Source organism: Bos taurus, chromosome 13 (assembly GCF_002263795.3).
Source record: "Bos taurus isolate L1 Dominette 01449 registration number 42190680 breed Hereford chromosome 13, ARS-UCD2.0, whole genome shotgun sequence".
Taxonomy (NCBI): Eukaryota; Metazoa; Chordata; class Mammalia; order Artiodactyla; family Bovidae; genus Bos; species Bos taurus.
In genome coordinates this window covers 29,024,911-29,046,171 of record NC_037340.1, presented here as the reverse complement: position 1 = coordinate 29,046,171, position 21,261 = coordinate 29,024,911, and the positions used below count along the sequence as shown (strand labels likewise).

Here is a 21,261-nt window from a genome sequence, read left to right as displayed (position 1 = left end):
TTGTGTATTTACCTTTCTTTAGGAATATAAATTACATGTACACTAGGCTGATAAAACGGACCCTACAGTTCACAGATGCTCATTTTGTTTTATTTAGAAAAAAAATTTTCATCTCTGTCTTTCAATTGGAATAGTATCTACTATTTTCAAGTTTTCAAGTTCACTAATTTCTCTTTCTTTAATATGTAATCTCCATTAATCCAAACCAATGTTTTTTTCTTTTCTATTTTTGACATTGTAGTTTTTAATCTCTGAAAGTTCAAATTGGTTCTATTTTATATCTTCCATATTTCTACTTAATTTTTTTAACATATTCAATAAAATTATAATAACTCTTTTAATGTTCTTTTCTGATAACTTTAACAAGTGTGTTAGTTCTGGATGATTTTTATTGATTTGTCTGTTATTTAATGGTCGTAGTTCCCTACTGCTTTCCATACCTGGCAATTTTTATTAGGTGCCAGGCATTGTAAATTTTACCTTCTTGGGTGCTGAATATTTTTGAACTTATATAAATGTTCTTTAGCTTTGTTTTGGAACACAGTTAACCTACATGGAAGTAGTTTGATGCTTTCGTGTCTTGCTATTCAGGTTTGCTAGGCACTGATCAATCTATGGCTAATTATTCCTTTCTTCCCAGCTGGTGCAGTGGTAAAGAATCCACCTGCCAATGCAGGAGACACAGCTTTGATCCCTGGGTTGGGAAGATTCCCTGGAGGAGGAAATAGCAACCCACTGTTGTATTCTTGCCTGGACAATCCCATGGACAGAAGGATCTGGTATACTACAGTCTATGGAGTCGCAAAGAGTTGGACACGACTGAGTGAGTGAGCATGAGCATTCCTTGCTACTGATGCGAGAACTTTTTGAGCATCCTGCCTAATGCACCATGAATTAGGCTTTCCTGACTGGATGTATGAACAAGTATAATTCCTGGGCCTGTGTGAGAACTCTGTCCATCTTGGTCACCCCTGACTCTCAACTTTGTCTCCTAAATTTGGGGAATCTACTTGATTCCACTTGGGATTCCCTCTCTGTTCTGTGGCCTAAAACACCTTTAGTCAATAATCTGAGACAGTTATAAGGCAAACTGTGGATCATTGTCCTTTGTTGCCCTGCTTTCAGTATCTTCAAAGATATTGGTTCATATATTTTGTCTGGTTTTTTGTTTGTTTGTTTTGGGTGGGAGGGTAAACTTTGTCCCTGTTACTCCATCTTGGCTAGAAGCAGAAATTCTTGAAAATATATTTAAATCCTCTTAAAATACAAATATTTACATGGCTGCAATTGGAGTATATGTATCATTTTATGGTCAAATCAACATTATATCTCAGACAGACAGTTTCTATATTTCTAAATAGCTTTCATAATTGCCCGTTTAGTAGATGCAAAATACTCCATAGTGTGCCAAATTTATTTGAGAGCAATTTATACATTAAAGAATGATTGGTTCCAAAAAAGAATTTCAGATGGCTTACTGACAAAAAGGCCTACTAAATAAGAGTAATACATTATGAATTAAAAAGAAAAACAAGGTTGAGGAAAACCAAGAAAGTAATAATGCCAACTATGATAATATCTGCTCTAATTGAAAGTAAAATTAGGTTTCAAGTATTCTGGCAGCCAAAGGTGCCAACTGTGATGGGTTCTATTATTTTCATTTTACGGATGTAAAGGAGATTTTAAGGGAACTAATAGTTATTTAAGGCCTACTGTATGCTGCTTAACCAAAGGTATAATAATATTTGACTTGATTTTCACCTCATCCTCTTGGTACCTACTCTGTGTTACAGAGCAAATGACAGAGTAGCTTTCTGATTTCCAAGAGTAAAATAGCAAGGATTCTGGGGCTAAAGCCGTCGGTCCTTCAAACTACCTCAGGAGGGACAGACATTTTCCTTGTACTAAATTCCAAGAGAAATTTGTTGCATGGGGCAATTTACACAGGCAGCAGTGAGTGACCCAAACATCAGAGTCTACCCAAAATCTTCCCACTAAGTACAGAAGAGGTTTTTATTGGCTATTCTTTTTTTGGCAATAGGTTTTGTTGGGGGTGACATTAAACTGTGCTTTAACTGAGGTGCTTTTAGGAGGAGCTACACTGAAAGGAGGGCTTCCCAGGTGGCACAGTGGTAAAGAATCTTCCTGCCAAGCAAGAGACATGGGTTCGATCCCTGGGTTGGGAAAACCCTCTTGAGAAGGAACTCAATGTCAACTCACCCCAGTATTCTTGCCTGGGAAATCCCATGGACAGAGTTTTTCCTGGCGAGCTGCAGTCCGTGGGTCACAAAGAGTTGGATATACTGAGTGACTAAACAGCAGCAGCAACACTGAAAGGAATTACTGTGCAGTTTTCTTGAGATGTTACATTAGCCAAACATGGAACTTAGTTACTTAGAGGAAAGGATTGCTGTTCTCCAAACTTTCTATTTTGCTGATTTTGATTACTCTTGGTTAAGGTTTTGCAAAGATCTATAGAGCTAATAGCTTTGCTTCTTTCTTTGTTTGATAAGGGTTTGTTTTATACTAATTGATTTTTCTTCTTCAGACTACTCCATTATCCTTCCAAGTTTAATCTCTATATCTGTAACTCTACTAAAAACTCCAGGCATCTTTGTGGAGGGACCATTATGTTTGGAACTCTGAGGTTCTCTTTCTTCTCCTCTGTCAGACTGCTAGTTTTCTTCACAAAAGCCCCATGTTCTACCCACCCCTTCTAGTGTGCTGTTCTTGCTCCTTTCTTCTTGTATTTGACATTTTAACATCCTTATTGGTGGCCAGTTTAATATTATTGAGCCCCTACTGATCTGTGCTTGATGCTTGGAGCTATGGGATTTCACAGAGAGGAATGGTGCCTGATTCTGATGTCAGGTTGTTCATTCTCTAGTAGGAGGATATTAAAGGAAAGTGAAAAATAGTTGCAAAAATACAGTAACTTAAAAGTTTTACAAACAGCAGAGGCACTCATGGCGCCACTGGGTCCAACTGCATTCACTCCACCCCATCTTCCCACCACATTTGAACTAGAGTGGCCACTGATATTAAGCTACAACCTTCTTTGTCTCTTTTCCAACTCCACCCCTTCGTTTCTACATGGTCACCTGCAGAAATCAAGCCCTGAGCCTTTGGAGTGGGAGCACTGACTCCAAGACCCCAGACTACCAGAGCACTAACCCTAGGGAGTATCAAATAGTGAGAACTCACACAAAGGAAACCACTTGCATATAAGACCCAGCATCACCCAATCACCAGTAGCACCCTGTGCAGAATGCTTCATCTAAACAACAAACAAAACAAAAATACAAACCAAATCATCAGCAGACAGGATTACCACCTCACTCAGCCTTGCCCATCAGGGGAAAAACAAACAAACAAAAACTCAGAACAAATCTCACCCTATGTAAAGCTTACACAAACTACTGGACCAACCTTAGGAGGGCAGAAACCAAAAGGAAGAAAGAATTCAACCTTGAATCCTGGGGAAAGGAGACTTCAAACACAATGAGTTAAAAAAAAAAACGAAAAGGCAGAGAAATATTACACAAATGGAGAAACAAACTAGAAACACAGAAGTCCAAATAAATGAAGAGGAAATAGGCAAACTACCCAAAACAGAATTCAGAATAATGATAGTAAAGATGATCAAAAACCTTGAAAACAAAATGGAGAAAATGCAAGAATCAATTAAAAAGACCTAAAAGAGTTAAAGAATAAACATACAGAGACAAATAACACAGTTACTGAAATTAAAAATACTCTAGAAGAAATCAATAGCAGAATATCTGAAGCAGAAGAATGAATCAGTGAGCTGGAAGATAAAACGGTGGAAATAACTTCAGAAGAGCAGAATAAAGTAAAAAGAATGAAAAGAACTGAGGACAGTTACAGACACTTCTGGGACCATATCAAATGCACCAACATTTGAATTATAGGCGTCCCAGAAGAAGAAGAGAAAAAGAAAGGGTATGAGAAAAATTTTTAAGAGATTATAGTTGTAAATTCCCCCAATATGGAAAAGGAAATAGTCAATCAAGTTCAAGAGGTACAAAAAGTCCAATACAGGATAAACCCAAGGAGAAACATGACAAAACATACTAATCAAACTAACAAAGACTAAACACAAAGAAAGAATATTAAAAGCAGCCAGGGAGAAGCAACAAATAACATACAAGGGAAATCCTATATGCTTAATAGCTGATCTTTCAGCAGAAACTCTGCAGGCCAGAAGGGAATGGCAGGATATATTTAAAATACTGAAAGGGGAAAATCTATAGCCAAGATTACTGTACCCAGCAAGGATCTCATTCAAAAATGATGGAGAAATAAAAAGCTTTTCAGACAAGCAAAAGTTAAGAGAAGTACAACCAAACCAGCTTTACAACAAATGTTAAAGGGACTTATGTAGTCAAGAAATACAAGAGAAGAAAAAAGATCTACAAAATCAACCCCAAACAATTAGAAAGTGGCAATAGGAACACATATATCAATTATTACATATATCAATAATTACTTTAATGTGAATGGATTAAATGCTCCAACCAAAAGACACAGACTGGCTCAATGGATACAAAAACATATGCTGTCTACAAGAAACCCACTTCAGCCCTCAAGACACATATAGACTGAAAGTGAGAGGATGGAAAAATATATTCCATGCAAATGGGAAGCAAAAGAAAGCTAGAGTAGCAATCCTCATATCAGACAAAATAGACTTTAAAATAAAGAAGATTACAAGAGATAAGGAAGGACACTACGTAATGATCAAGGGATCAGTCCAAGAGGAAGACATAATAACTGTAAATATCTATGCTCCCAACACAGGATCCCCTCAATACATAAGACAAACACTAACAGACATAAAAGGAGAAACTGACCGTAACACAATAATAGTAAGAGACTTTAACACCCCACTCACACCAATGGACAGATCATCAAAGCAGAAAATTAATATGGAAACACAAGTCTTAAATGATACATTAGATGAGATGGATCGCATTGATATCTTCAGGCCATTCCATCCAAATGCAGAAGAATACACCTTCTTCTCAAGTGCACATGGAACATTCTCCAGGATAGACCACATCTTGGGTCACAAATCAAACCTCAGTAAATTTAAGAAAATTGAAATTGTATCAAGCATCTTCTCCAACCACAACACTATGAGACTAGATATCAATTACAAGAAAAAGACTGTAAGAAATGCAAACTCATGGAGATTAAACAACATGTTTCTAAATGACCAATAGGTTACTGAAAAAATCAAAAGGGAAATAAAAAAATTTCTATACACAAATGACAATGAAAACATGACAACTCAAAACCTATGGGATACAGCAAAAGCAGTTCTAAGAGGGAAGTTTATAGCAATACAATCCTACCTCAAGAAACAAGAAAAACATCAGACAGACATCCTAACTTTACACCTAAAACAACTGGAGAAAGAAGAACAAAAAAAAAAAAAAAAGGAGAAAGAAAGAAATCATAAAGATCTGAGCAGAAATAAATGAAAAAGAAATGAAAGAAACAATAGTAAAGATTAATAAAAATAAAGCTGGTTCTTTGAGAAGATAAACAAAATTGACAAACATTTAGCCAGACTCATCAAGAACAGAAGAGAGAAGAATCAAATCAACAAAATTAGAAATGGAAAAGGAGAGGTAACAACAGACAAGGCAGAAACACAAAGGATTATGAGAGAGTATTATGAACAACTATATGGTAATAAAATGGAAAACCTGGAAGAAATGGACAGATTTTTAGAAAAGTTCAATTTTCCAAGACTGAACCAGGAAGAAATAGAGATTATGAACAACCCAAATACAAAAGTTCAATTTTCCAAGACTGAACCAGGAAGAAATAGAGATTATGAACAACCCAATTACAAGCACTGAAATTGAAGCTGTGATTTAAAAATCTCCCAAAAAACAAAAGCCCAGGACCAGATGGCTTCACAGAAGAATTCTATCAACCATTTCAATTCAGTTCAGTTCAGTTGCTCCGTCGTGTCTGACTCTTTGTGACCCCGTGGACCACAGCATGCCAGACCTCCCTGTCCATCACCAACTCCTGGAGTCTACTTAAACTCATCTCCATTGAGTCGGTGATGCCATCCAACCATCTCATCCTCTGTTGCCCCCTTCTCCTCCTGCCTTCAAATCTTTCCCAGCATCAGGGTCTTTTCAAATGAGTCAGCTCTTTGCATCAGGTGGCCAAAGTATTGGAGTTTCAGCTTCCAATATCAGTCCTTCCAATGAACACTGAGGTTTGATCTCCTTTATAATGGACTGGTTGGATCTCCGGACTTCCCTGGTGGCTCAGACGGTAAAGCGTCTGTGTGCAGTGTGGGAGACCCGGGTTTGATCCCTGGGTTTGGAAGATCCCCTGGAGAAGGAAATGGCAATCCACTCCAGTACTATTGCCTGGAAAATCATCTCCTTGCAGTCCAAGGGACTCTCAAGAATCTTCTCCAACACCACAGTTCAAAAGCATTAATTCTTCAGTGCTCAGCTTTCTTTATAGTTCAACTCTCATATCCATACATGACTACTGGAAAAACCATAGCCTTGACTAGACAGACCTTTGTTGGCAAAGTAATATCTCTGCTTTTTAATATGCTGTCTAAGTTGATCATAACTTTCCTTCCAAGGAGTAAGCGTCTTTTAATTTCATGGCTGCAGTCACCATCTGCAATGATTTTGGAGCCCCCCAAAATAAAGTCAGCCACTGTTTCCACTGTTTCCTCATCTATTTGCCATGAAGTGATGGGACCAGATGCCATGATCAACCATTTAGAGAAGAGCTAATGCCTATCCTTCTAAAAGTCTTTCAAAAACTTTCAGAGGAAGGAACACTTCCAAGCTCATTCTACGAGGCCACCGTCACCCTGATACCAAAACCAGACAAAGACAACACACAAAAAGAAAACTATAGGCCAATATCACTGGCGAACATAGATGCAAAAATCCTCAACAAAATTTTAGCAAAGAGGATTCAGCAACACATCAAAAAGCTCATACACTATGATCAAGCTGGGTTTATTCCAGGAATGCAAGGATTCTTCAATATACACAAATCAATCAATGTGATACACTATATTAACAAACTGAAAGATAAAAACCATATGATAATAGGGGCAGAAAAAGCCTTTGACAAAATCCAGCGCCCATTTATGATTAAAACTCTTCAAAAAATGGGCATAGAAAGAACCTACCTCAACATAGCAATGGACATACATGATAAACCTACAGCAAACATTATTCTCAATGGTCAAAAACTGAAAGTGTTCCCCCTAAGATCAGGAACAATACAAAGGTGTCCACTTTCACCACTTATTCAACATAGTTCTGGACGTCCTAGCTACAGCAATCAGAGAAGAAAAAGAAATAAAAGGAGTCCAGATCGGAAAAGAAGAAGTAAAGCTCTCACTATTTGCAGATGACATGATACTGTACATAGAAAACCCTAAAGGTAGTAACAGAAAATTACTAGCACTAATCAGTGAGTTTAGCAAAGCTGCAGGATACAAAATCAATACACAGAAATCACTTGCATTTTTATATACTAACAATGAAAAATCAGAAAGAGAAATTAAGGAATCAATCTCATTCACCACTGCCACAAAAAGAATTAAATATTTAGGAATAAACTTACCTAAGGAGACAAAAGAACTGTATGCAGAAAATTATAAGACACTAATGAAAGAAATCAAAGACAACATAAACAGATGGAGAGATATTCCATGTTCCTGGATAGGAAGAATCAATATTGTGAAAATGACTATACTACTAAATGCAATCTACAGATTCAATGCAATCCCTATCAAATTACTAATGGCATTTTTCATAGAACTAAAACAAGAAATTTCACAATTCATATGGAAACACAAAAGATCCCGAAGAGCCAAAGCAGCCTTGAAAAAGAAGAATGGAGCTGGAGGAATCAACCTTCCTGACTTCAGATTATGGTTGGATAGGACTTCCCTGGTGGCTCAGACAGTAAAGCATCTGCCTACAATGCGGGAGACCTGAGTTCGATCCTTGGGTTGGGAAGATCCCCTTGAGAAGGAAATGACAACCCACTCCAGTACTCTTGCCTGGAAAATCCCATGGGTGGAGGAAATAGGAACTGGTAGGCTACAGTCCATGGGCCCACAGAATCGGACACGGCTGAGCGACAATCAGTCCTGAGCGACAATCAGACACTCACCTCACTTCACTTCACAAAGCTACAGTCATCAAGACAGTATGGTACTGGCACAAAAACAGACATGTAGACCAATGGAACAAGATACAAAGCCCAGAGATAAACCCATGCACCTATGGGTACCTTATTTTTTATAAAGGAGGCAAGAATATACAATTATACAGTGGAAATGAGAAATAGATTTAAGGGACTAGATCTGGTATAGTGCCTGATGAACTATGGATGGAGGTTCATGACATTGTACAGGAGACAGGGATCAAGACGATCCCCAATAAAAAGAAATGCAAAAAAGCAAAATGGCTGTCTGAGGAGGCCTTACAAATAGCTGTGAAAAGAAGAGAAATGAAAAGCAAAGGAAAAAAGGAAAGATATACCTATTTGAATGCAGAGTTCCAAAGAATATCAAGGAGAGATAAAGCTTTTCTCAGTAATCAGTGCAAAGAAATAGAGGAAAACAATAGAATGGGAAAGACTAGCGATCTCTTCAAGAAAATTAGAGATACCAAGGGATTTCATGCAAAAGGACAGAAATGGTATGGACCTAACAGAAGCAGAAGATATTAAGAACAGGTGGCAAGAATACACAGAAGAACTGTACAAAAAAGATCTTCACGACCAAGATTATTAAGATGGTGTGATCACTCACCTAGAGGCACACATCCTGAATTTGTGAAGTCAAATGGGCCTTAGGAAGCATCACTATGAACAAAGCTAGTGGTGGTGAAGGAATTCCAGTTGAGCTATTTCAAATCCTAAAAGATGATGCTATTACAGTGCTGCACTCAATATGCCAGCAAATTTGGAAAACTCAGCAGTGGCCACAGGACTGGAAAAGGTTAGTTTTCATTCCAATCCCAAAGAAAGGCAATGCCAAAGAATGCTCAAGCTACCGCACAATTGCACTCATCTCACACGCTAATAAAGTAATGCTTGAAATTCTCCAGGCCAGGCTTCAGCAATATGTGAACAGTGAACTTCCAGATATTCAAGCTGGTTTTAGAAAAAGCAGAGGAAGCAGAGGTCAAATTGCCAATATCCGCTGGATCATGGAAAAAGCAAGGGAGTTCCAGAAAAACATCTATTTCTGCTTTATTGACTATGCCAAAGCCTTTGACTGTGTAGATCACAATAAACTGTGGAAAATTCTGAAAGAGATGGGAATACCAGACCACCTGACCTGCCTCTTGAGAAACCTGTATGCAGGTCAGGAAGCAACAGTTAGAACTGGACATGGAACAACAGACTGGTTCCAAATAGGAAAAGGAGTACGTCAAGGCTGTATATTGTCACCCTGCTTATTTAACTTATATGCAGAGTACATCATGAGAAACGCTGGGCTGGAAGAAGCACAAGATGGAATTAAGATTGCCAGGAGAAATATCAATAACCTCAAATATGCAGATGACACCACCCTTATGGCAGAAAATGAAGAGCCTTTTGATGAAAGTGAAAGAGGAGAGTGAAAAAGTTGGCTTAAAGCTCAATATTCAGAAAACTAAGATCATGGCATCCAATTCCATAACTTCATGGCAAATAGATGGGGAAACAGTGGCTGACTTTATTTTTTTGGACTCCAAAATCACTGCAGATAGTGATTGCAGCCATGAAATTAAAAGACGCTTACTCCTCAGATGAAAAATTATGACCAACCTAGACAGCATATTAAAAAACAGAGACATTACTTTGCCAACAAAGGTCTGTCTAGTCAAGGGTATGGTTTTTCCAGTAGTCATGTATGGATGTGATAGTTTGACTATAAAGAAAGCTGAGCACTGAAGAATTGATGCTTTTGAACTGTGGTGTTGGAGAAGACTCTTGAGAGTCCCTTGGACTGCAAGGAGATCCAACCAGTCCATCCTAAAAGAGATCAGACTTGAGTATTCATTGGAAGGTTTGATGTTGAAGCTGAAACTCCAATACTTTGGCCACCTGATGCGAAGAGCTGTCTCATTTGAAAAGACCCTGATGCTGGGAAAGATTGAAGGCAGGATGAAAAGGGGATGACAGTGGATGAGATGGTTGGATGGCTCAATGGACATGAGTTTGAGTAAACTCCTGGAGTTGGTGATGGACAGGGAGGCCTGATGTTCTGCAGTCCATGGGGTCTCAAAGAGTCAGACATGACTGAGTGACTGAACTGTATTGAAAGCATATATAGGGAATCTAGAAAAATGGTACCGAAGAATTTATTTACAGGACAGCAATGGAGAAGCAGACATAGAAAATGGACTTATGGACATGGGGAGAGAGGAGAAGAGGGTGAGATGTATGGAAAGAGTAACATGGAAGCTTACATTACCGTATGTAAAAGAGATAGCCAATGGGAATTTGCTGTATGGCTCAGAAAAGTCAAACAGTGGCTCTGTGTCCATCTAGAGGGGTGGAATGGGGCAGGAAATGGGAGGGAGTTTCAAAAGGGAGGGGATATATGTGTACCTACGGCTGATTCATGTTGAGGTTTGACAGAAAACAACAAAATTCTGAAAGCAATTATTCTTCAATAAAAAATAAATTTTAAAAAGATGGTAAAGCAATTAAAATTGCTATTATTGCTCTATTCCAATTAAAATAAAATAAAAAAGTTGTACAAACAAAACACATTTGAATGCTCAAATGGAAAAGCCAGGAAATGTTGCATCGAGGCTATAACCCTTGATATTGAAACTTATGTAAACATATATACTTTCACCAGACCCGGTTTTTGCAGCTCCTGGACTTGCTTGGCCCCTATCATGGCCTCTGGAATTTAGCTCTTAGCTTGGTGGGGAGCCCAGCTGCTGTCACTGTCATTTCACTTCCTAGCACAGCCTGCATCCCAGTCTCCTCCAGAGTGTGGGCCAGACTTTGAGCCAGCCCCTATCACATACACGGAGGAAGGACCTTAGCAGCCCTGGTGCCCAGGTCCCATTTGACTGACCCACAAAGGTGAACGATGTCCTTTCATTTCTGGGCTCACATGTTATGCCTTTATGTTATGTGGATGGCTACCTGGAGGTCAGCTAAAACTCTGAAATGTAAGGCAGCTCATGACCTCTACAGCCCATTTAGCCAAGACAAGAGTCAGCTGATGGACAGGAGCAGGCTCGTAACCCGCCTCTCCTACTCTTTGATGGACTATCCCAGGGAATAAAGTCCTATGCCTGTCTGGTCTCCATTCCTCACTACTGAGCATCTGTTCTGTGACCAGCTGTAAAGGTACCATGTAGTACCCACTCTCATCCCCTCCCATCTCCTTCATGCTTGCTGCCCTGAGATGACACATCCCAATAATGTCCTCACACTTGAGGCATGTTGCTGGATCTGTTTTCTAGATTCTTTCTATGGCAGGGATTCAGGGTGAGGTTTTCCAGGCAAAGTACAGAGAGAAGGAGGCAGGTGTGCTGAGGGCCGGTATCAGTGGTTGACATGCAGTCTCTCACCCGCAGGTGTCCTGGGCTTCTCCATACCAGGAACTCCTCAGGCTGGGCCCACTGTGGGATACAGAATTCCTCTGCCCTTGTCCACCAGCTTCAATAACGACAATAGTTATTTTTTCCCTTATGCTTTCTATAATTTCCAAGTATGTAATCCTCATGGAATCATAAACCAGAAGTCATAAAAAAATAAGTTCTATGTATTCCCTTAAATTCCGACTCAGATACAATGACATTCATGAAGCTAAAAGTAAACTCTGTCTGCTCTGTGATGCCTGAACTGTTTTTAGGTCACTTTATAACATTTATCACAGACTGTCTTGTCTCATAAATGATTCTTGGGTATCATTGCATCTACCAGATGAAAAGCCCCTTGAAGGGAGAGATTATAATTGAGTTTGGTACCTTCTGCAAAGCTTATCACAGAATACAGCACGTAGTAGGTACTCAACAACGATGAGTTGAATACACTTAGCAACCCATTCACAAGGTTTAGAGAACCTGTAAATATGTTCCTTAAATCATTACTATTATTATGGTTAATTTAAAAGTCTTTTATGGAACCCACCAACAAATCTAAAATATTCTGCAGCTCAGTGCAAAGCCACACTCAGCTCATACTGTGAATTTTCAAGCACCTGACAGTAGGGATTAATTCTCAGACGTTCCCAAGGTCAAGGACATTAGAATCCAATCCAACAATATGGAAGAGAGTTTTGACCCATTGGATCACCATAAGAAACTTTTCATTCACTCCATTAATATTTCTGAGCACTTACCTTGTGCCAAGCACTGTGATGATCAAATAAATGCTTTTGAAAGTATAAATTATGTAGGGGAAACAGCTGTACTCATCCATAGGAACATTTAAAGGTTATTGATTTCTTTCCCCCAATTTTTATTTAGAAAATTGATTTCCATGTTCCTATACTTCATACTGTGTAGTTAATTCCAAAGAATTTTTATAGTCATTACAGCAGGTGAATAAAAGGAGAAATCAGAAAAGGGCATGAGAAACTTGCCAGAAGTATTAGTAATTGCTATTTTTAGTTGAAAAGGTGGACTCCAGAAGAAGATAGAAGCTTGGCAGTGCTCATAAAAAAGAAAGAAAGAAAGATGATTTAATTTTCTTAAATCTTTGACTCTGGGAAGCCTTTATACAATAAGCCTGGGCCGACTTCTTTTTTTCCATTGACATCTTCCCAGGAAAATGCTGCATGATATGATTTTCAAGGCTAATTTGCTTTTTTTGTCTTAAGCACTGTCCCTGGCTACAGATTATCCTTCCAAGCCTCCCTAAGATAGTCTCCTTCAAAATTCCTAACAGGCAGCCTGGTGGAGAGATGGGAGGGAAAGGAGGGAGGGAGGCAGGGAGGGAGGGAGGGAGAGAGAGGTAGAGGGTGTCTGTCTGCTGTGTACATGTGGTGCAGGCAGGGAGATCAGAACGCTCACGGAACAGGCAGTGTAATTACATGGCCCTCGGAAGTATGTTAGCCCCACGGGGAACTCGGCTTGCCTGTCTACTTGGGGAGGAAAAGTAGATTTGGGGATGGTGGAAGGGGTCAGTTCATAACTGACTTCCTGCTTGGTTCTGGTGAGAGCATCTGCTCATCTCCAGTGACTGCCTGATGCTCGTGGTCAGGCTCCGCTCTCTCGCTCCCAAAGACTTGATTTTGCAAAAGGGAACACACCTTTCTGCAGGAAAGAAGACTCTGACCAGACTGCGAGCGGTAGGTTGACATCCAGCTTGTTTATGCAGCAGAATTGCTGAGAGATGCAGAGAAGGCGGGGAGGGGAGGTTATTCGGGCTGCCTGATTTATCTGCAATGGGAAATGTTTTATTTTAATTGTCAGTTAAAAGAAGAGTTGCTGCCTAGGCTCAGGTGCCAGTGAAGCATCTCAGCTTTTATATTTGCGTCTGATGTGGCTTCTGTGCTTGCACGGCTTAGGGAAGCTAGGCAAGGTTCACCTTTAAAAAACCTGCAGCTTCCTATTTTTCCTTTTTCTCCTTTCTCTCCCTAAGCAGAATTCCCACCCCTTCTCGCCAACATCTCCTTGACCTCCCCTGCCACCCCATGTGAAGTGTGTCCACTCAGTGTCTTGAGCCCTTTTGCACCTGAGTCTGAATTTTTTGCTGTTTTGCTGTAGGTTTCTGTGGATGCTCTGCAGTTGCCCAGGGCCCAGGCGGACTGAGTGTGCAGGAGGTTCGTGCATAGGAATCGGAGACCATGGCAGTGCAGCTGGTGCCAGACTCCGCGCTCAGCCTGCTGATGGTGAGTGCTCGGGAGGAGGTGGGGCCCGGGCAGCGCCCAGCTTCAGCTTCTCCGCATCACACACCGCACACCGTGGGCTGCTGCTCCTGCTGCTTCAGTAGCTGCAGACATGTTCAAAATCTCTGCTTTATCCCACACACTGTTCTGAAATGATTTCTTGAGTAAAGAATCTCAGCCATGACAAAGCACTTCCAGGGAAAAGAAGCCTTAGATTTGCCATTTTAGAAACTTGTTGCTTAATGCTATTTTGAGAGATGAGTTTGCAAACAGGTGCTGAGAGCCTCCGGAAATAGATTCCTACCAACGCCTCCCCATGGATCTCAGCATCCTCTCCCTGCCCCGCATGCGCCTTTTTTTTTTTTTTTTCCCAATCTAAATCCAGGTAATTGGATTCGTTTGTTTGTTTATTTACGTCTTCTCATGGCAACCGTGTAATTTTTTGCCCACGGCGTGATAGAATAGGCCTTTGATTCCAGGTGACCATGTATCTACTCAGATTTCCCCATAAAAACAGCCCATGGGGTTGGCCTGTGGCCTTTTGTGGCACTGGGGCTGCAGAGCTGGAGAAAGCTTATCTCCCAACCACAAATGAGGAGACCATGGCAAGCTCTGTATGGATCACTGACCTACTTTCAGCTGCTCTGTGATTTCTATTATGTTAAGAAGGCCTCTGCTCTTAGCATATTTAAACAAACAAGGTCAGTGGCATTGCCTTGTTTTTACTCGATCGACCTTTTGCTGGACCCTGGGTTCAGGGTTTGCTTCTACTCTCCTGTGGCTCCACCCTCCTCCTCACCAAGTAGCCCACGTGCCCTGGGGATGCTGGCGGAAGCAGCCCACATTAAGCTGGGTATGTGAATGGGTGTCACAGAGACACGGGAGATTTTACATACAAAGCATAAGTACTTCTGCTATGTGCATTGACCTCTCCTTTCCGGTGGAGAAGGGGAGATGCTGCTTTTTGGAGACCTGGGGAATTTATTACAACTGCTTGGAAGATGAGCGGGCTGGGAGCCTGTCTCCTGGGTGGTGAGCCAGGTCAAGCTAGGAGACAGATCCCTTGGTTCTGCATTATCCCAAATGTGGTTTAGGCCACAGAGGTACTTGAAATAATTGAGATCTCATGAGCCTCTGCTGGCTTCTGATGTCACGGGGGAGAAGGATGGGAAAGAATGAAAGTTGTTTTCTGGACAAATTAGCCTTTATACATTTTCCTTCCCTCATAACTTCTATTGTTTGGTGATGCTTTAGCCTCCATTGTCTACCCACGGCCACAGAAGTGGATGATGGGGATTTTGAGTATTTGTGACTGTGGCAGGCACTGACATGGCAGTGACTGTGAGGACCAGGGGACTCCCAGGAAACTGAGTCTGGGTTATATGCCAGAAAAGTAGAGATGTGCACGCTCATGTGCCACATGTATATTATCTGATATTGTTTAAATAATACAGAAATAAATTCTGTATTGTGCTAATGCAGAGCAGAAACGTGTTCTTGAGAAATGGCCTGCTTGCCTCCAGATTTCTGCTCTGAATTCTCTCCTGGGCTTCTGAGCACTGGGATATGTGTCTGTTTTCCTGGAAGCCCTAAGGTTGCATCTTTGGTACCCAAACAGCTCAACATCCTGATCTAGCTGCTTCTGATACAGACACACCCAGGTTCTCCTGTTCCTCGGGCTCCCAGATATTATGGTCACCAACCTGGAGGTCTCTGCAGCTCAGACTTTATCCTCTCTTGGTCAGCGGCCTCTGCCCTCAGATCTCTCCCCAGCGCTCACCTCCTGCCCAGATTAAAGGACTGTGTGCACCCCTTGCTCGGAAGCAGGGGGAAATAGCTCTTGACACCGTGATGGACCATTAGATTAGAAAACCCTGGAGCATTGTGTGTAATCGGAGTCAATGCATGTTTTCTGGTTCATGTGTTGTTCATGGGAATTTTCCCCTATGGACTTAACTGCTTTTTTTCATCTTTAAGGGTAAAGCCTTAAAGCAATTGTTTCCCTGACCAACTACATGATGAGTCTCAAAAATTATAAGCAAGTCCAGAAGGAAAGAAAGAAGGAAAAGAGGCTGTTTAGCAGAGTTGCTTTGGCTGTGAGTTGAGGAAGGAAGCTATAAACATTATTTATTAGCTAATTGATCAGCCAATCAGTTCCCAGTATTTACGGAGTGCTCAATGACTGAGAGAAGAAGCATGGTGTAAGATCAAGAATGGGAGCACCCCCCACCAAACATCCAATGTGGGGGAAGTCAATATCAGGATGCCTGATTGCAATTCTGGTTCTGTGCCTTGGAGTCACTGGGCTGCAGGGAATCCCAGGGGTGAGGGGAGGAAGGGGGAACATATGTCCACGCCCATTGCTTTTGGATAAGGAGTCAGCCAGAGGTTATATTCAGTGTAGCCTCTAAATGGTTCAGGGCAGAAGATGTTTATTTGGCAGTGGAAATTGCAGCAGAGTCTAGAGCTGGAGAACCCTGTGTTCTGTTCCCAGCTCTGCCGTTCACTGGGTGATCCTGCGTGTCACTTCTCTGTGCCTTAATCTGAAGGGGTCTAAACTGAAGGGGTCATGCTCATCACCAGGATTCTTTACAGCTCTGTTGGACATGATTTCAGACCCCTCGGAATAGTATTAAATATTTAGAAGAGGGCTCCTAATGCTTTATTTAGCATCGTGCCTTATTTGCACATTTAGCATGTGAACAATAGTGCTTTTGGAAAGGTGTTCCCATCCATGCGTCTTTTATGCCAGGGCAAGTATGTTTCATACTATTTGCTGGAATGGGTGAGCATTAGGATTTATTCACATTCTGCTGTCAGGCGTCCTACCCCAGGGAAGCCTGATTTATACTGTTGGACAAGAGCAGATGACTTTTGAGAAGTGCCTAATTGCCTTTGTAACTTGGGGCTGGGCATCTGGGTGGGGTTCTGGGTTGTACTGTGGTGGGTGAGATTCCACACAAGATGAAGGCCCTCAACAACCAATGAAGGGTGGTCTTGGAGAGGATGGGTGCTGGTGGTGGGGACAGTCTCCCATGCTGTGGAAAAGCCCATCTTTGCAGAAAACTTGGGAAGCAAGAAAATATATGCATTTGTCACACTGTTAGGAGCTTTCAGCCTGATGTGAGTAATTGTAGAGCAGGAATCTCTTGGCTGTGTGTCATTTGCTAAAGTCGTGTGAGTTTGGAACACACTAGAGCAGGTTCATTGATTATTTTGTAGTGACAGGATGGAGATACACAACCAAGGGGCTACAAGGTGGCATTATGACATTTTAGCTTTGAGATTCTGAAAGCTCAGACACTGATTAAAATTATTTTTGATGTAAATTAACCAGCTTGTCAATAATGCACATCATGCTTTTCTGTAAGCAAAGTGTCTTTATATATATTATCTCATATAATCCCTTCAATAATTTTATTTTTAAGACAAAATTGATAATCAGAATGTGGGAACCTGTCAGTGGTCACACAGCAGAAATTGATGGTGCAAAGTCTCAGAATTGAGGTCTTCTGACTCTTGAGCAAGTGGTCTGATACCATTTTAAAGCTTGATAAACGGGCCACCAGCATCTTCTGACACTTTGGATCAGGCCCTCAAGGGAGGCCTCACCTTGGAGCTCTTCTGCATTTTCCATGTTTCTAGGTGGGTAACCCTGTCTTCCTGGTTATCACTATTCTTTTCCATGTAGATGTGTAAAATCAAAAAGTGGTATACCACAAATATATGACTCGAGACATCTGGTTTGACTCTAGCCAAATGAAGTATTTTTATATCCATCAAAGACTTGCTGTGTTTTCAAGGTCCCATTCTCTCAGACTCTGTTTCTAAGAAATTTCCATTCTAAGAGTCACATTTTACAATAGGAAAATTAAATATGTAAAAACTCTAATTCATAAGTCAGATGGATTAGCAGGTGATTATTCTCAATGAAGGAAGAGTGTGAATTAGACTATCCAGCAGGTTCTTTCCATTATAAAAATTTGATTTCATATTTCTGAAATTCTAATAGAGTCACTACTTGGTTTGTTTTAAATAGATTCCAGTTGATAATCTGCTGTCCTGTAGCTTTATTTTTCTCATTTCATTTCATTATAGACTCTTCTATCTTCAACCATTTTCTTCATTTGGACATTTTCTTTTTAATTAACCAAAAATTATTTGCTGAGTATATGCTCTGTCCAGAAAAAGTTAAAACTGGTCACTGGCTTTAGTGGACTTAAAATCTAATTGGAAAAAAAAAAATCTAATTGAAGAGACATGTGGAGACTGTATTAGGCATTCACAGGATGACTTCAGAGAATGACATAAGAACTGTAATAATACAGTGCATAACCATTACCAAGTGAGCTCTGGGGTGTGCTGAGTTCAAAAGCCCTGGGGTGCACTGATTGTCAGAATGGAGGAACTGATTAAGTTAGGTATAGTGTTGAGGAATGGATGTGTTAAGAGAGCAGATTTGAGGTGAGAAGAGTGATGGAATTACACTTAAATCTATATTGTGTTTGGGCAATGGAAAATCAACTGGTTTGCATAGAGTGGCTATAGGTAACACAGGGTTAAAAGGTCAGGAGAGTAGATGGGGTGTGACTAAGTTCTAGTTCTATTTGTTGTTGTTCAGTCACTAAGTTGTGTCTGACACTTTGTGACCCTATGGATTGCAGCATGCCAGGCTTCCTTGTCCTTCACTATCTCCTGGAGTTTGCTCAGATCCGTGTCCAGTGAGTTGGTGATATTATCTAACCATCTCATTCTCTGCTGCCCTCTTCTCCTTTTGCCTTCTGTCTTTTCCAGCATCAAGGTCTTTTCCAATGAGTCAGCTCTTCACATCAGGTGGCCAAAGTATTGGAGCTTCAGCTTCAGCATCAGTCCTTCCAATGAATATTCAGGGTTGATTTCCTTCGGATTAACTGGTTTGACCTCCTTGCAGTCCAAGGAACTCTCAAGAGTCTTCTCTAGCATCACAATTCGAAGCATCAGTTCTTTGGTGCTGAGCCTTCTTTATGCTCCAACTCTCACATCTGAACATGACTACTAGAAAAACCATAGCTTTGACTATATAGGCCTAATTTTCACCTAAATTTGACCAGTGACAGATATCTATTCAGAATTTCTTTTTTTTTTTAACTTTACAATATTGTATTGGTTTTGCTGTATATCAAAATGAATCCACCACAGGTATACACGTGTTCCCCATCCTGAACCCTCCTCCTTCCTCCCTCCCCGTACCATCCCTCTGGGTCATCCCAGTGCACTAGCCCCAAGCATCCAGTATTGTGCATCGTACCTGGACTAGTGACTCATTTCATATATGATATTATACATGTTTCAATGCCATTCTCCCAAATCATTCCACCCTCTCCCTCTCCCACAGAGTCCAAAATAAAACCACAGATTTTCACCAGACCCCAGTTGGTAAATGGCATGGAATAAAATTGAACTCTGCCTTGAGGAACCTTGCTCTTGAGTTAACAATAATAATCCTTATGTTTTTCAAAATGCTTTTGCATTTGTTGTCTAATCAGATGTCCTCTGCAATTCAACTGTGACAAGCACTCTGTTGTTCTCTTATATGATGAAGCTGAGACTCAGAGAAGTTTAAAGGACTTGCCCAACATGAAATTGAAATGTTACCCAGGTTTCTATGGTGGCTAACTCATAAGTTTGAAAATGTGTTATTGACAACCTTTATGGAAATTCAAAGAACAATACAAAATGTAGCCATCTAAAGCATTGTATATGAAATGGGACCATCTAAGCATGCGGCTTGGAATGGGGACCCTGGATGTTGTAGTCTACAGGTGTGACTGGTTCATTTATCTTTCTGGTTTAAAGTAGAATAATTATGCAAAGTCTCTGGGAAATGTCTTGTCATTGTTACAACTAAGGCAGTAGCTAAAACCCTTCTTACACTTAATTGTCTAGTTTCTAAGGTATGATTTCCTAATGGGTAAATCTGAAGTCTTGATATCAGTACTTTCTGTCATTAGTGTTTAATATATAAATTTATCTGTTCTCAGAAGATGAAATTTGAAATCAAGGACAGACAAATCACTTCTCTCAGATCATTCTTTTTGAATATATATTGTTTTCATTTTATATCAAATCTGTCTCTCTGCTTGTTAAAGAGATCTACTCAAACTAGCATCACAAAGAGAGGAAGATATTGACCAATATAATTTGGAAGACCAATAAATGACAGAGCTCCAGGAAAAACTCCAGGATCAAGGACTTTGGGTGATGGCCTCAGGACTGTTTCTCTGCCTCTCCCTGTATCTCAGTTCTACTTTGCCCTCATTGACTTCAGGCTCTGGAAGAGTCTTCCTCCAGCAACTCTGGGATTATTTGTGCTTAGAAGTTAGTGAACCAAACTAAATGAACAAGACTTTTTTTTTTTTCACAAGTTCCTCTGTTACCATCTATTTGGCCCTGTTGGATAATAGGCTTTTCCTAGGACAATCTCTGGGTCCAGGAATGTGTTCTTTGATCAAGCAGGTTGGCTTCTGTCTCTAGACCTGAGGTGAGGAAGGAGGTGGATCAATGGGCTGGAAAATCCACCTGAATCGCATGAGATGGGAAGGGCAGGTTCCAAAAGGAAAAGAGCTCTCTGTAAGGGGAGAAGGGATTTAGCAAGGCAAAAACAATAGAAGTCCATTACAATGGTCATTGCGCTAGTTTACCATTACGGGAAGCCTACAGAACTTTCATGGAGGGGATGCATTGGTGAACCCTAAATCATAGGTTCAGTTTCACTCAAAAAGATAAATGGGAAACCCTAATTGTCTAGATAGTTTATGCTGGGTTGAACGAGTCTCACCATCACTCAAGTGGGATAATAATAGCTACTATTAACACATAAGATTTGGAATAATTCAATGAGATGTGTATGCAGAGTACTTAGCACTGTTCCTGGACCAAAGTTAATGTACAGTAAGTCCAGCTATCCCTAAGTATCCCTGGGAGGTTAGTTTTAGTACTCCAGTGGAAACCAAGGTCCTCAAGTCCCCTGTATAAAATGGTGTAGAATTTGAGTATAACCTACCCACATCCTCCCATGCACTTTTTTTTTTTCCTGTTTTCTAGGTAATAATTTATTTTATTTTTTAACTTTACAATATTGTATTGGTTTTGCCATATCTCCCATGCACTTTAAATCATCCCCTGGGTTACTTATAAGACCTCATACAATGTAAATGCTATGCCAACAGTTGTTATGCTGTATTGTTTAGGGAATAATGACAAGAAAAGAAATCTGTGCATGTTCAGCTCAGACATAAACATCATAGGTCTGACTATACAGAGCATGTCAGCAACAATGTAATATTATTAGGGATTGCTTTCACTTAATGATCTGAAAGAGAAATACATAGCATAAA

General features: G+C 40.4%; 1 protein-coding gene across 3 annotated transcripts in view; it reads left to right on the top strand.

The window, feature by feature from the left end:
* FRMD4A (FERM domain containing 4A) overlaps positions 1 to 21,261 on the top strand; it is an 849,800-nt gene that overhangs the window by 152,935 nt on the left and 675,604 nt on the right. For 2 of the 3 annotated variants that reach the window (XM_059892529.1, XM_059892528.1), the window contains one exon: positions 13,764 to 13,888. In XM_059892529.1, the coding sequence (XP_059748512.1) occupies positions 13,844 to 13,888 (45 nt within the window). In that variant the 5' untranslated portion in view covers positions 13,764 to 13,843. Of the gene's footprint in view, positions 1 to 13,041; positions 13,346 to 13,763; positions 13,889 to 21,261 lie in introns of those variants that run through there. The other variant, XM_059892530.1, reaches the window with a different exon arrangement.